The sequence below is a fragment of the Octodon degus genome, unplaced genomic scaffold (genome assembly GCF_000260255.1).
Source record: "Octodon degus isolate 3935 unplaced genomic scaffold, OctDeg1.0 scaffold00011, whole genome shotgun sequence".
NCBI classification, from domain to species: Eukaryota; Metazoa; Chordata; class Mammalia; order Rodentia; family Octodontidae; genus Octodon; species Octodon degus.
In genome coordinates this window covers 15,175,287-15,189,264 of record NW_004524587.1, presented here as the reverse complement: position 1 = coordinate 15,189,264, position 13,978 = coordinate 15,175,287, and the positions used below count along the sequence as shown (strand labels likewise).

Below are 13,978 nucleotides of genomic sequence, written 5' to 3'. Positions count from 1 at the left end.
TCAGAACTGGGCCCAGGAATGGTTGGTTCCAGGAAAATCTTTGGGAAAGATGTAGACAGGGATAAGACTTAGAATTCAATTTGGAGGAGCAGCTGAGACAGAATGTCTACTTTAAGATTTGGCTGTAGCATTATGCCTGCCAAGTCTACTTTGGCTGTGAGGCCTGGCCTTAAAAGAGGATGAGCCCCTTGCATGTGTGTTCATCAGCCATGGGTTTCAAACCAATCTCCCACCAAAATACCCATCTATTTGCTACTAGGAAAACTATCTACTGGTCTAAAGCCTGCTGGGCAAGACATGGTCTTCTAACCCTCCAGCCCTGGCTGTCTTAGTGGATCACCATGATGGTTCTAGACCTGCTTCTGATAGTGTGGGCCACCAAGAGCCAAGCTCAATGTTCTTTAGGATCCTGAGGCAGACACCCAGTTGTCTGGGCAAGTAATCCAGGTAAGAAACCCCTTTCAAAAGCTCCATTCTTAGGGCTGGCAAGATAGTTCAGCAGAGTAAAGCGCCTGCTTAGACAAGCAACACCACATGCTGCACCAGCCCCGCCCCTAGGGTGAGCTAGCCACAGTCCAGGTGTAGTGGCCCACACCTGTAATCCCAGCACAGGGAAGGCTGAAAGGAGGATCACCAGGAGTCTGAGCTGTGTAGTGAGACCCTACAACAACCAAATACATTTTAAAAAATAACTTTCATTCTGGGGTGGAATGAAAGAAGCCAGCTATCGATTGATAGGTAAGAAAGAGCTGGCCTGATAGCTCAATGGACTAAAGTGCCTGCTTAGGCAGAGTGTAGTGACTGGCTGGGTTTGATCCTCAGTGTGCGATGCAGGCCCTGCCCTTGGGGTTCACTGGGAGGGGGATGGAGACTGGGTGTGGCGGTCTGTAATACCTGTAATCCCAGTTCTTGGGAAGATGAACACAGGTTAATCACTGCTAGTCCGATCTACATAGTGAGATCCTGTAGACTCTGACCTAAATACGGGGAGGGGAGCCCTATAAGATTGGTAGTTAAGAGTCCCATTGGAAGGGGCCTGCAGCAACAGGCTGCGGGTGTGCACAGACCGGCCCATATGGCCCGTGTAGCAGGCGCCACATAAGCCAAATATCAGAAGCAGAGAGCCCGTGCACTACAACCAATTCTCGGTAGAAGCAAGGGTCGAAGGTGTACAGATGAGGTGCAGCTGAAGGCTGGGAGATGCCAAAGGTGCGGAAAGCTGGGTGAGGCTCAGGTGTAAGCCGAAGGCGCTGTAGACACATTCCCAGAAAGACGTCATCGATGGGAAAGAGCTCAACCTGCTTGCAGGCGCTGGACAGGCGACGCAGTGTAGCTCCAGAAAGAACAAAGCCACCGCCGCCTGCGTAGGCCGGATAGGCAGGCAGGCCATATACAGCCTCAGGGATGTAGTACTTGCTACCCTGCCTGCGGATTGGCCGTGCCTGCACGATCACATCACCCGCAAGTAAGTCCTGCGCTGGATCCCGTGGGGCCAAGAACTCCAGCAGGTTCCCTATGTGCACAAACACATCAGCATCGCCCTTAAAAACAAAGTGCACATCAGGGCAAAAGGCTGAAGCCCAGGCCAGAAAGTGAATCTCCTTGAGCGTTAGGTTGAAAAAGGTATCATCAAAGGCCCAGAGCAGGATGTCTGCATAGGCACGGCTCTCAGCATGCAGCAGGGCACGCCAGTGCCCCCGTGTGGCCGCCCCTGCATCTGCCCCTTCCTTGTCTGGGCCTCTGGGCACACCCAGCAAGAACACACGGCGTACGAGCGCCCCCTGCACGCGACCCTCAGAGCCCCATGTTTGGCGCACAGCTTGGCGCCGCTCAAAGTCGGCAGCCACAGACTTGACAGCAATGAGCAGGTCTGGTCGGCCGCCAGGTTCGCCGTCGCCACGACACTTGTGCGGTTGGTTAATGAGCAGGGGAAAGCGCCGCTGGTCCTTGGCGCGCAAGTAGCGGCGGAAGTCAAAAGGGCTTGTGGGTGTAGGGGGTGCCGGCGTGTCCTCTTCATAGGCCAGATGGGCTGTGCCAACTGGTACCTGGAATATGCGGGGCCTCAGCGTTGGCCTCCGTCCCACTGTCCCTCGCTCTCGGGGCTCGCTCGAGGTTGGGGCCGGGCCGTCGCGCTGCGCGTAGAGTAGAAGGGCGAGGGCGGCGCCGAGAACCAGTGTGAGCAACCCGTCCCCGCGTAGGCGCAGTCTCCTCATGTCCGCGTGGCCAGCACTGTCCCTCCCTTCAGAGGGTCGCTAGCAGGGCCTCCCAAGAATGGCGAGCAGACCCTGCACTCCTGTAGAGGAGCGGGCAAAAGGCCACGCCCCAGGAGCCTCAGGCTACTGGACATTCATCCCCCTCCAGCGCGACGACGCACTGCTGAGACCAGCGGGCTAAGGAAAGAAGAAACACCCCCTCTGTACTTAACCCCCACCTGACCTAGGACGAGGCCCCAAGGTCCGGCAGGGAGATGCGGAACCCTGCTCCTTCCCTCCTCCCCGCACTAAGGCTAAGTCCGTTAGTTATACCTTTACAGTCTTGCTCCGGCCTGGGTCTGTGGGGATCCCAACACACAAGACCCTCAGGAGTGGCACGACCCCCTAATGCCCGAGCTTCTAGGGCTTAGCGTAGGGTCCCAAGGGCAGCCATGGACGGGCCTGAGCCAAATGCTGTGTTGGCAGGAAGCCCCCCTCCCAACCCAACCCAACCCAACCCGCCGTGCCACGTGACCTTCCAGCTGTGCTTGGACCTCTGGAGCTCAGCTCCGCCCCAGTGCGGCCGGCTGGGAGAGCCAATTCCAAGGAGGGACTAATTAACTCCAGAGAGGTTTCACCAGAGGACTGCCGGTGAGCAAGGCCTGGTCTTGGCGCTGTCTGACTCCACAAATCTACCTTTCTGATGCTTGAAAGTATCCTGTCTGTGGATACCCTTCACTGCTGTCTCTTCAGAGATAGGGCAGGGCCCTGGCTGCCAAGAGCCCATGAGCTGACTAGTCCCAAATCCCTGGGGCAGAGTCTTACGTGTCTACCTGGCTACTATCCTGGGTCATTCTTAAGAGTGCCTCTCCTCAGCAGCCCTGGTCCTACCAGGCAGGAACCATAAACTGCCTCTGGAACAACTGAGTGCCTCTTACTCTTGGCTCAACATACCAACTACCAGAGCACAGGCACACACACGCAAACAAGACAAATAGTGCAATTCTTAAAACAACCCTGCTAGCACTCTCACTGCCTGTCCCCAGGTGTTTTCTTTTTGATGACTTTTTTTTGGCTCAGGGTGCCTGCACGGCAGGTCTAGTAAAGCATGAGGATAAGGGGATCAAACCCCAGCATCCTGAGACTGACTGCTCTGCTTCAGTAGGCACTGAAAGAACTCAGGTAGGGTCAGGGAGGTAGCTCAGTAGAATAAGCGCTTGCCTGGCAAGCACAAGGGCCTGAGTTCAATCCCTGGTTCCAACAAAAACAAAAAAGAACTCAGGTAATGGGCATGCCCCCATATTTTGTCTCACTGTGCATTTCAGGTTGGCCTTGAGCTCACTTTGCACACAGGCTGCTCCCAAACTCGAAACTCTCCTCCTGCCTCAGCCTCCTGAGTGCTGGGATTATAGGCGTGAGCCACCATTTCCAGCTTCATGAAGCTTTAGCCTGACTCATCTCTTTAACTCAGAACTATACAGCCAGTGTCCCTTACACCACCTCCCTGGATGCCTTGCAGGATCATCATTTCCTGGGAACAGAGCAAACAAGGGCCTCCCCCAGGTTCCCTCTCAGGTCACCAGGCTGTTACCATTTCTTCCCAAACAGCTCTTGGTGTTCAGTCCCTTTCCTCTTCCTCTGCAGCCACTGTCCCAACCTTGTCTTCCCCACCCCTTCCTCTGGCCTCACAAACCTCCCATTGTTAATTCCCCAAACTCTTCAAAGACTTCTCACTGGCCTTGTAAAATACAAGCTATATGATGGCTCACTGGGCCGGTGAGATAGCTCAGTGGACTAAGCGCCTACTTAGGCAACCACAGAGATTTGGGTTCAATCCCTGGTACTGCATGCTGTACCAGCCCCACCCCAGGCGCACTGGAGCACGCCTCTAATCCCAGCACTGGAGAGGCTGAAAACAGGAAGATCACTACAAGTCTGTCCTTCATAGTGAGACCCTGTACAAAAAAAAAAAAAACGATGACTCACTAGATTCCACGTCACCCCCTCACCAATGGGTCACTCAGTGACCTACTCACCCACTCTACCATACGCGATCCAACTACTCTAACCTTGTACTTTTTTTCTGTTTGTTTGTTGTTGAGACAGGACTTTGCTATGCAGTTCAGGCCAGCTCATTTTGTAGCCCAGGCTGTCCTTGAACTTGCAATGATCCTCCTGCCTCAGCCTCCCAAGTGCTGGGACTATAAGCATGCACCACTCCTGACCTAAATTTGTACTTTACACACCCTTTTGTTTTGCCTTCCTCTAGACACTGCCCAAGGCTGCTGTGCCCAGAACACTTCCCTTTTCACAACTCCCACCTACACTCATTCCCACTTATGTACTCCTGAAGTCTACCCCCAGGCTGGAATAGGCTTCCACACTCCCACAATTCACTGTGTGCAAAAGTGTTACCCTTTATTATCACTTCTGGATGTGAGCTGGGGAGAGGATTCCTGTGTCTTGCTCACCGTTTTTGCCGCACTAGGGTTGATACCTAGAACACAGAGGTTCCAGGAACTTAATACGTCATTTTTCTATGAATAAAGAAGTGAGGGCTGGCCAAAAAGGAAGGTATACAAACTCTGTCTCTATCAAAGACTCTGTGGCAGGATCACCATGGTGCACCCTGCAGGCTCAGGAGATGCTTTGATTCATTGAGAAGCTTTGCCCCCAGCTGCTCAGTGAAACTGAAGTGCTACATGTGGTCTCAGAGCCCCTTGGATGGAAGGGGGAGGCATCAGCAGTAGCAGTAGCAGTAGCTGGAACCCTAGATCCATCCAGGTGCTCCACACCCTTGGTCCCCAGCCTAGGCCAGGCCACTGTTGGAATCTGCCAGGCCCAGCAGGTCTTCTGCCAAACTGGTTAGCTCGTTTTCCTCGAGGGCCTCCACCAGGCGCTGCAACGTGGCACGGCGACCCTCCGCCTGCACGAAGCGCCGCAGCAGCTGGAAGGCCTGCTCGTATAACCCCTCACGCTCGAATTCATAGGCCAGTGAGTCGAGAGCAGGGTCCCGCAGTGCCCGGCAACCACGCTGCAGGGAGCGCCCCACCCTGCGCCACTTGAGGCCCACTAAGCGTGCGAAGGTCTGTTGGTCCTGCAGGTTCAGCGGCCGGTTCACTGCAGAGGAAGTGGAACGGCAGGTAAGCGCAGAGTACCCTAGAGCTGGTACCCACCAGGCCCAACTTGGGGACCTTGCCTCTGCACTTGCACCTCACCTATAGGGTGACCTTGGAACAGAAAGGTCTGGTCAGCTGATGGTGGCAGCTTCTCCAATGAGGAGGAGGTCAGGGACTGTGAAGAGGCTGGAGTGACCCCTGCGTTGCCACCCTGACCCGCGGGGCCCAACATCAGATTGTTGAGCGCATCTTCCAGCTCAGTGAGTTCCTCATCCCGGAGCCGGTCGGGCTGGGGGAGGGAATGAGCTGTCAGTGGGGCTCTTGACAGCGAATCCCCCCCAGCCCCATCCTGACCCCAGCCAGCTGCACCTTCTGGGCCATGATGGTTTGCACACAGCGCTCCTCATCAGTCAGCCAAGCATCCAGTTGCTCGGCCCCCGCGCGTAGCTCCAGCTGCAGCCGCAGGGAGGGCTGGCCCAAAGCCGCTGCCAAGCACCTCTGCAGGGCGACGCGCAGCGCCCCCTCACGGTAGGCACAGAGAAAGCGACCGCAGGACTGGCGCCCGCAGAAACGCAGCTGCATGATCAGCTGTGGGTCGCTTCTGTGGATCTTCAGTATCTGTAGCACGTCGGGGCTCTGGGAGCTCTCTGCAGAGGTGAGCGGTCAGGTGCCAAGCGGTCCCTTAGTGGGGCCGTTCTCCAAGCAGCCGAAGGAAGGGGAAGCCTGAGATCAACAGAACCCCTGTCCCCATCCTCTGGCCTGGGGTGCAAGATTACCCAAAGGTCCCAGCTGGGAGATAAAATTGGGATGCAAAGAGCAACAATCCAGAAAGCAGGCCAGAATGTACTACAGAGTGGGTGTAATCTAGTGTCATCTTTAAAACCTCAAATGAGTGGCTCAGTAGAATAAGCGCTTGACTAGCAAGCGCAAGGGTCTGAGTTCAATCCCCGGTTCAGGGGGAAAGAAAAAAAAAAAACAACCTCAAATGAGGGTGAGCCAAAAGGAGGGCCTTTTCAATACAGAAAATGGACCTTTGCCCTAAGGAAAACAGGGGGAGAGGTGTGGGAGGTCTCAGGTCTTCAGCCTCCAACTAGTAAGGTTCCCTCTCCCCTTGAAGGGGAGGGATCCTTGTTGCTTAGGTTGAAGTAGAATCCAACTGGCTTTCTTTGGTTTCTCCCTTGGGGTGGGTAAGGGGGACCTAAAATGGTAGGTACTGGGGAGGGGTCTTGGGCAAGGAGTGCTGCAGTGAGAGAGGAAAAGAGGAAAGAGAAATGTGCAATTAGTAGAAAGGAGTGAGACGGATGGGAAGGAGGGCAGGCAAGGGGTGCACAGAGCAGGGAGAGATCAGTGCAGAAATAGGCAGATCATACCTAGACACAGGTACACATATCAGTGCAAGCACATGCTTGCATTAAGCAGAGAAGTCTGGCCCTACACCCAGGGCTCTTCTCCTCTATCCAGCCCCATGCCCCAATTACTTCCCACCCCCAATCTTTTCCCAACTGAGGAGGTAGAACCTCCATCCCGGCTCTGTCGGTATGGAAAGCCACGCACCTGCCAATGCAGTCCGCAGAGCCCTGTATACTGCCACTTTCTTCTGGGGGTGTGCATAGGCATCTGACAGGACCACTTTGTCTAGTGAGGACTCCAAAAACAGGTATGCACTGCCCACCCACTCTTCATGCCCATTTGACCCAGCTGCCATCTTGTGCCTTGGACCTACAGACAAGAATACAGGTCACTCCTAGACTTGGAGACAACTGTCTAATTCCATGTGGTCCATCCACCCTCACAGCCACCCCAGTCAGCTTGCATACTTGGAGCAGGAGTTCACCATCTCTAGGCAACCTCTTTTGCCTCTCCCTCTACAGGAAGCCCTGTCCAACCCTGCCCAGCCTTGCAGTGAGGATTATTCCTACACAGATTTCCAGCAAAAGCCCATAGTAGCCCAGTGCAGTGGCACATGCCTGTAATCTCAGCCACTCAGGAGGCTGATGCAGAAGAATGGCAAGTTCAAGGCCATTTTGGGCAACTTGATCAGAGCCTGTCTCGAAATAAAAAATAAAAATGGCTACAGATGTAATTCAGTGGTATAGTACTCACTCAACTACCTTAGATTTTTTTTTCCTTGCACTTTTAAGGCCCTGGGTTTAATCCCCAGTCCTGAGGGGGAAAAAAAAGTCCAGGGTCATAGTGGCAGAAGAACAGAAAACCCTGAAGTGAAAAGAGAACCCCTGCCTCCTCCTCAAGCCAAAGGTAACATCAGACATCATTCTGGATGTTGCCCATGCCCAAAGCCAGCTAGACCCCAGCCTCACCTTCAGCTTGAACTTGAGACCCACGATCTCTGCAGGCCTACAACCCCAACCTCAGATTCTTTCATCTGCACTCCCACTATACCTTTTGACTTTGCTTTTTTTTTTTTAAGGAAAAAAAACTTGTGGTGGCTGGGAGATAGCTCAGTAGAATAAGCACTTGCCTGGCAAGTGCAGGGTCCTGAGTTCAATCCCCAATACTGAAAAAAAAAAAAAAGGAAAATAACTTATACTTTATTCCTACACAGACTCCCTCCACTAACCTTAGACCTCTGTGAACTCTCCTCCCTCTTCTTAAGCTTAATGAGAGTGCTAATCTCACTTCCTAGCTCCATGTCTGGTTATATGAAGCAGGCCTGGCCAGTACATGTCCTGCTACCATTCTGCATGACCTGTTCAGGCCTCCATATAGGGCTCAAGCTGGCCCAATAAGAGTCAAGCCTGCTGCTCAGCTGTACTAACAGCATTAATTTCCCTTTCCTTGGGGATGAATCAGAAGAAAGTGATAAATCTTCCTTTGACACTGTCTGGGAAGAGCCTAGCTGAGAATAAAACCAATACTGAAGGAAACAGTCAAGAGAAGGAGAAGTACACTCCTAACCACATTGACCCCAGATCTATCTGTCCCTGAAACCATTAAGCCCCAAGTTCAGTTTTGTGAGCTAAACCATTCTGCTTTGTTATAAAGCCCTTGGAATTGAGCTCTTGTCTTTTCCAATTCAAACTGTTCTATTTATAGATTCCTGTTCCCTGTCCAGACAGAGCCATGGACCCTTGGTATTAATATCTTCTCCTTCTGTCAAAAATCTGACCCTAAGTTGTAGGTGTAACACATGCCTGTAATCCCAGCACTTGGAAGGCTGATGCAGGAGGACCACTACAAATCTGAGGCCAGTCTGAGCTACAAAATGAGTTCAAGGCCACCCTGAACTTCATACTGAGAGCCTTTCTCAAAAAGACATAAAATACCCTGACCCTTGGGGCTGGGGAGATGGCTCAGTAGAATAAGCGCTTGCCTGGCAAGTATAAGGGCCTGAGTTCAATCCCTGGTTCCACAATAAACAAAAAACACCCTGACCCCCGACCAGGAGGCACAATTCTCAACCATGGACTTGCTTCATAGACCCCATTATAGCCCCATGAGGAGGCAAGTGGGGAAACTGTCCTGCCTCTTCTGCCTCACTTAAGGTAACACATCTCCTTTTTCCCAGAAAACGCCACCTCCTGCCCCATCAGTCAGTTTCCTTTACTTTCTGGTTTTAGCATTACAGTGGTGAACTGTAACAGACAGGTGCTGAGCCCTTGCTCTGGGTGGGCAGGTGGGTGGCTCCAGTTGGCTCCAGGAGCACCCAGGATAGGAGTCTGGACATAGTGAAGAGGAAGTAAGGATTTGGAGCTTGAAGAAGAGACTACATTTCAACTCTTCCTCCAAGTCCTAACCCATGTGCCCAAGCTGTGACCATATCACCCACCCTAGCAAGAGAAATGACAACTGGTAAGGGGGTCCTACCATGGCTCTGAGCACAGGTGACACACTTTGAATTGTCACTTCCCTGCTAATTTCTTCATAGAGAATGTATTCTTTTGAACATACCTAAAACAACATAAAATTAACTATTAATTTTTTAAATTAATAGAATACTAGTACTATATCTCTGGGCAGGATGGGAGGGGATCTGGAGCAATTTTTAATTTCCTTTCCTTTAACAATATTTTCTACTTTGTGTAAAACAAACATTTCCCTTGCACTAAAAAAATTTTTTTTTGTTTTGTCTTTTTGAGACAGGGTCTAGCAATGCAGTTCAGGCTGGCCTTAAGCTCACTTTATAGCCCAGGTTGGTCTCGGAACTCTCAATAATCCTCCTGCCTCAACCTCCCAAGTGCTGGGATTACAGGCACGCGCCACTATGCCCAGTTATAAAAAAAGTCTTTCTTTAAAAACAAAACACACAGACACACAAAAAAAATATGGGGTGAGACTCCAGGTGACAGGAAGGGCCACGAGCAGTAGGGAGCCAGTCAAGAAGGCAAGGCAAGTAGGAAGCCCAGGAAAAGTGGCATGGAGGAGTCTGGAAATAGATGTCTCCTCTCTTACATCTTCCTAGCCCCTGTGATTTGGAAGTTCTGACAGGGTGGATGTGGGTTCAGCACAAAGGGTGGAGGTAGGGACTGACAGAAGCCTGGAGAGGGGATGTCCCATCATATACCATTGTTGGGCTGGAGGTCGAGGTTGGTTAACAATGTAGAGAAGTGGTGGGGCAGGGAAGGCTCTTCTCTGCCATTGTCCATTTTGGAATCACCCCAGTGTGGCCTTCCACGGAAAGCCCTTCCTTGGGAAGCCCCAAGCCCCACCCACCGGGAATCCACCCCTCTCTGGGCTGGATTGAAACTTCCAGGTTGGGTTGCTGGGATAGCGGGCACACGTTAATGTGGACACTTGGGTATCAAACTAAGAACTGCCAACAGAGGACATCCAGGCAAGACGCCCCATTAACACAGGGCAGTCCCCAGGCAACCTCACTTCTGGTTGGTTGAGCGGACGGCCCACAGGCGTGGCCTAAGGACTGGAAGCCTGCAACTCTGCAACCAGCCGGATGTACCCCTACTCTGTTGCGCACTCTGGACATCGAGCGGGGAACTTGCCGGGTTCCCACTAGCTCGCCCTCATGCTGGGTTTTCGCACGTGCTTGGACTGGGAAGGAAAAGGGGCCTCGATCACAGAACCAGTCCCTTCTCCACAACCTCTCACCAGCACAGGCGGCCCAACAGCCGTTTCAAAGCTCTTAGCTAGGACAAGGAACCTTAAAAGCTCAAGTTCTGTACCCTCACCTCCTCCTACGGAAACGGCTCAATAGGCCGCAGTCACCAGCTGGCCGCAGCAGCACCGGGTGACAGCCGCACGTTACTCTCGCTTGGGAGCCAGACTCCACCTGCGCTCGTGCTGCACCGGGTTACCCACCTTCTCTCCCTCTGAACTAACCTGGCCACCTCTGCCGAGCCAGGGTTCCCAGGCCCGCCGGGGTCCGTTCCACCACGTTGCTTCCGGGTGTGCGCGGAGGCGCCGGGGCGGTGCCCCAGCAGGAGCCTCCCGAGCCGCCCCCTTGTCCCGCCTTCCCCGATCCCGGCGGCTCCAGCCATCTCCGCTGTCCTCCCTGGCTAATCCCCTGCCTCTGAGTGGAGCCCACCCGGGCCGCTGAGCAGGTAAGATATCGACGCCTCAATTAACTAGAAGATCTGCTGGTAGGTGGTAACTTTGGGGTCTTGAGATTCTTGTAAAACCCAAGAGTCGCAGAGTGAGAGCTGCAGGACTTTCGTCCGTTCGAGGTGGCTCAACTAGAGGGCGCCACCTGGGGATCAAAATTTTCTTGTGGCCTCTGGGGATCCGTCTTGGTGATCTCCCCTCTGCTAGTCCCTCGTACTCAAACCCGGTGCCACGACTCCCAAAAATAAGACTGACAGAGGGTCTGACACCCCCAGAGTACATATGGTGCAAATTCCAGGAGAGACGTTAGCCTGGAAGATATGAGAAAGTAAACTGGGAAGTGGTGTGAAATGTACAAAAGCCTCATACACCTTAAAACAAAAAGAGGATGAACAGTTTCCAACAACTTCAATCTTCCTCTAAAATTTGGGAACCATGTCAGTGTGCTGAATTTCTGCCCAGAGGAGCCAGGGCTGCTCAGTGGTCCCGGGATGAATTGAATTACAGCCTGAAATTTGAGACTGGGTATGGCATTCGCCTATAATCCCAGTGCTTAGGAGGCTGTAAACAGGAGAGTCACTATGAGTCCGATCTAGTGGTGAGATCATGAACACCCTGTATACCCTTCCATAAAATACATTTTAAAAATTAATTAAAAAAAAAAAAAGCTGGAACTGTCAGGCATAGAACCCCAAGCCTAATTATGCGGGCACTGGGCTGCTGCAGGAAGCCCCTGTGTATGAATCTCTCTCTCACTCTCTCCCTCTCCCTCTCTCCCTCCCCCCCCACACACACACACACTCATGGTTCCTGATTGGCTTGAAGTCCTTGACAAAAGTCTTCCTTGCTTCCACCTTATTAACCTTGTAGTCATCCTCTACTGGCTGGCAAGTTTGGGGCAAGGTTTCTCAAGTAGCAACTTATAGAATCACCTGGAACTTGTTCAACAAGTGAAAAATAAAAGAACCAGAAAAGGAATCCTTTTGGCACGTAGAGATGGCTTCACGGACCTGAGTTAGACCTGCACAGTGGGGCAGGGGCCTCACGCTTGGTTGAATAGTTGATCAAAAGTTCTGCTGCCACTGCCTCAAATTTTTTTGGGTAGTGTTGAGGTCAGCTTAGAGCCTACCTCTGAGCTACATCTCCAGCCCTTTGAAACTGAAATTCTTAATGTGTAAGCAGGTATTCATGAATTTTCATTTTGCACAAAGATTCATAAAATATAGCAGCTGGCAAACCACAAGCATTTTTCCACCTATGCTCCAGACTTCCCTTCCTGAGCCCAGGATGCCCTCTCTCCAGGCCTGATCTGTGTGGGCTGTGGCAGAACCACAACATGGCAGAAGAACTGCCAGAGGAGGTGCTGGTACTCATCTTTCGCCACCTGCCCCTCAGAGACCGTGCTGCTGCCGCTGGGGTCTGCAAGGCCTGGGCTGTCGCTGTCACCAGCAGTGCTGTGTGGTATGACACCGACATCAGGTGAGCTGCCACCTACTCATCCTCCTACTTGCTCTGGGGAGCTTGGATTTGGGAGGATTAATGAAGTTCACCCATACTGAAAAAATAATTACAGTACTAACATTTACTGATCACCTACTATGCATATATCAACTATTCTAACTGCTTTGCTTATATTAACTTTTAATCCTCACAAAAACCTCCTGTGGTGGTGGATAGGCAGCATTAACTACATTGCACAAATGAGGCAGAGATTTCATCACTTCCCACAGGTTATTCAGCAAGGGGGTGGCAGAGTCGATTTTGAACCTGGCAACCCAGAGGCCTCCCTACTCCCACTTCCTTGGAGCCTAACTAGCCTTGCTAGTTCCTAAAATATCACTGGCTGTCTGTGCCAGGGTTTCAACCTGTGGCTCACTGAAGTCTTCTAAAGGGATGGGATGGGAGTTATCCCTACCATCAGTGGCTACGTTGGGGCTACAGTGAGGTCTGGACAGAGATGTGTGCATGGGACAAGCAAGAAGGAGGACAGTGGGAATCCAAGCTGAGGGGTAGTAGAGGCCTCTCTCCTGGTCGCGGAAATTCCCCCCAATTCCTTTTCTGTACTCTAACCTAAGTTGCGACTGTGAGCAAGAAGGTATGTTGCCACCGTATCTGTACACCTGCCTGGACTACATTCACAATCTACGGCTGGAATATGAGCCGTCGAGGAAGATGAGTCGCCGGTTGGCTACTGAGCTGCTGATTGCGATGGCGGGCGGTGCCCCAAGGCTTCGAGGCCTGCGCCTGGAGTGCCTCGGTGAGAAACCGCTGCTTGACTCTGGCCGCGACATCCTGGACGCTGTGCAAGCTGTCTGCCAGAATGCCTGTGAGCTGCGCTACCTCGACCTGCGGCGCTTGCCCTTCACGCTGGATGACGAGTTGGTGCTGCTGGTGGCACGAAGCTGCCCAGAGCTCCGAAGCATTTTCTTGGACAACCACACTCTGGTGGACAGTGTGAGGCCAGGCTCAGTACTCGAGCTGCTGGAGGCCTGTCGGCACCTGTGCTCCCTCGGCCTGCACCTAGCCAGTCTATCATCTGCCATCCTCCAGGTGCTGGCTGCGCCAAATCGTGAGCCTTTTGAGCTCCTGGCCCTTCGGTGCGCGTGCCCTGAAGATGCACGCGCACCCCACATACCCGACGAATGCTGGGGGGCATTACGCTGCCGCCATCCTGGGCTAGCTGTGGAGCTGGAGCTTGAGCCCGTGATGCCTGCTGAGAGCGTGACGCGAGTCCTGCAGCCAGCAATACCCCTGGCTGTGCTACGTCTCAACCTCTCTGGTGACACCATAGGTCCGGTGCACTTCGCCGCGCACCACTACGCTGCAACCCTGCGTGTGCTAGAGGTGCGCGCTTCCTCCTCACCGGAGCTGGACGCTGCGCTGCAGGAGCTGGCAGCTCGCTGCTCAGGCCTGCGTGAGATACACTGCTTCTGCGTGGTGAGGTCCTCAGTACTTGAAGCCTTCCGCGCACGCTGCCCGCGCCTGCGCAGCTACACTCTCAAACTGAAGCGCGAGCCACATCCCTGGCGGCCCACACTCCTGCGGTGATTGGTCAACTCCCCACCCCCCATCCTGCAGACCCGAGGTCTCTGAGACCCAGGAGGGAGTTTCCTGGGTGCCCTCCAACTGCCAGCCCTTTTGGAATTCTGT

At 53.0% G+C, this 13,978-nt stretch overlaps 3 protein-coding genes across 6 annotated transcripts; 1 reads left to right on the top strand and 2 right to left on the bottom strand.

Annotated features, from left to right (window-relative positions):
• Positions 1–840: 840 nt before the first annotated feature.
• Positions 841–2,680, bottom strand: B3gnt9 (UDP-GlcNAc:betaGal beta-1,3-N-acetylglucosaminyltransferase 9). Its single transcript, XM_004626032.2, has 2 exons — positions 2,526–2,680; positions 841–2,390 (listed from the first exon to the last, which is right to left on the bottom strand). Exon 2 carries the CDS (start codon positions 2,211–2,213, stop codon positions 1,014–1,016), a length of 1,200 nt encoding a protein of 399 aa, XP_004626089.1. The 5' UTR covers positions 2,214–2,390; positions 2,526–2,680; the 3' UTR covers positions 841–1,013.
• Positions 2,681–4,341: 1,661 nt separating this feature from the next.
• Positions 4,342–10,683, bottom strand: Tradd (TNFRSF1A associated via death domain). Of its 3 annotated transcripts, XM_023709243.1 has the most exons (6): positions 10,586–10,656; positions 9,137–9,220; positions 6,866–7,030; positions 5,681–5,958; positions 5,411–5,600; positions 4,342–5,312 (listed from the first exon to the last, which is right to left on the bottom strand). In XM_023709243.1, the coding sequence occupies exons 3-6, from the start codon at positions 7,014–7,016 to the stop codon at positions 5,002–5,004; spliced, it is 930 nt and encodes a 309-aa protein (XP_023565011.1). In that variant the 5' UTR covers positions 7,017–7,030; positions 9,137–9,220; positions 10,586–10,656; the 3' UTR covers positions 4,342–5,001. The 3 variants fall into 3 exon arrangements, with proteins under 3 accessions (XP_023565011.1, XP_004625946.1, XP_023565012.1); XM_004625889.2 differs by lacking the exon at positions 9,137–9,220 and having other exon boundaries at positions 10,586–10,683; XM_023709244.1 differs by lacking the exons at positions 9,137–9,220; positions 10,586–10,656 and adding an exon at positions 10,456–10,578.
• Positions 10,684–10,722: 39 nt separating this feature from the next.
• On the top strand, positions 10,723–13,902 carry Fbxl8 (F-box and leucine rich repeat protein 8). Of its 2 annotated transcripts, none has more exons than XM_004625888.2 (3): positions 10,723–10,827; positions 12,131–12,307; positions 12,904–13,902. In XM_004625888.2, exons 2-3 carry the CDS (start codon positions 12,165–12,167, stop codon positions 13,874–13,876), a joined length of 1,116 nt encoding a protein of 371 aa, XP_004625945.1. In that variant the 5' UTR covers positions 10,723–10,827; positions 12,131–12,164; the 3' UTR covers positions 13,877–13,902. The 2 variants fall into 2 exon arrangements, with proteins under 2 accessions (XP_004625945.1, XP_023565010.1); XM_023709242.1 differs by having other exon boundaries at positions 10,742–10,827; positions 12,095–12,307.
• The last annotated feature ends 76 nt before the right edge of the window (positions 13,903–13,978 follow it).

Bases quoted from the DNA above. Each gene is read 5' to 3' on its own strand.
- Fbxl8 (XM_004625888.2), top strand. From the start codon at position 12,165: ATGGCAGAAGAACTGCCAGAGGAGGTGCTGGTACTCATCTTTCGCCAC. The intron at 12,308-12,903 runs GTGAGCTGCCAC...CTCTAACCTAAG, and splicing joins TGGTATGACACCGACATCAG to TTGCGACTGTGAGCAAGAAG.
- Tradd (XM_004625889.2), bottom strand. From the start codon at position 7,016: ATGGCAGCTGGGTCAAATGGGCATGAAGAGTGGGTGGGCAGTGCATAC. The intron at 5,959-6,865 runs GTGCGTGGCTTT...TCACCTCTGCAG, and splicing joins TCTGCGGACTGCATTGGCAG to AGAGCTCCCAGAGCCCCGAC. The intron at 5,313-5,410 runs GTGAGGTGCAAG...CTTCCTCTGCAG, and splicing joins GTTCCAAGGTCACCCTATAG to TGAACCGGCCGCTGAACCTG.
- B3gnt9 (XM_004626032.2), bottom strand. From the start codon at position 2,213: ATGAGGAGACTGCGCCTACGCGGGGACGGGTTGCTCACACTGGTTCTC.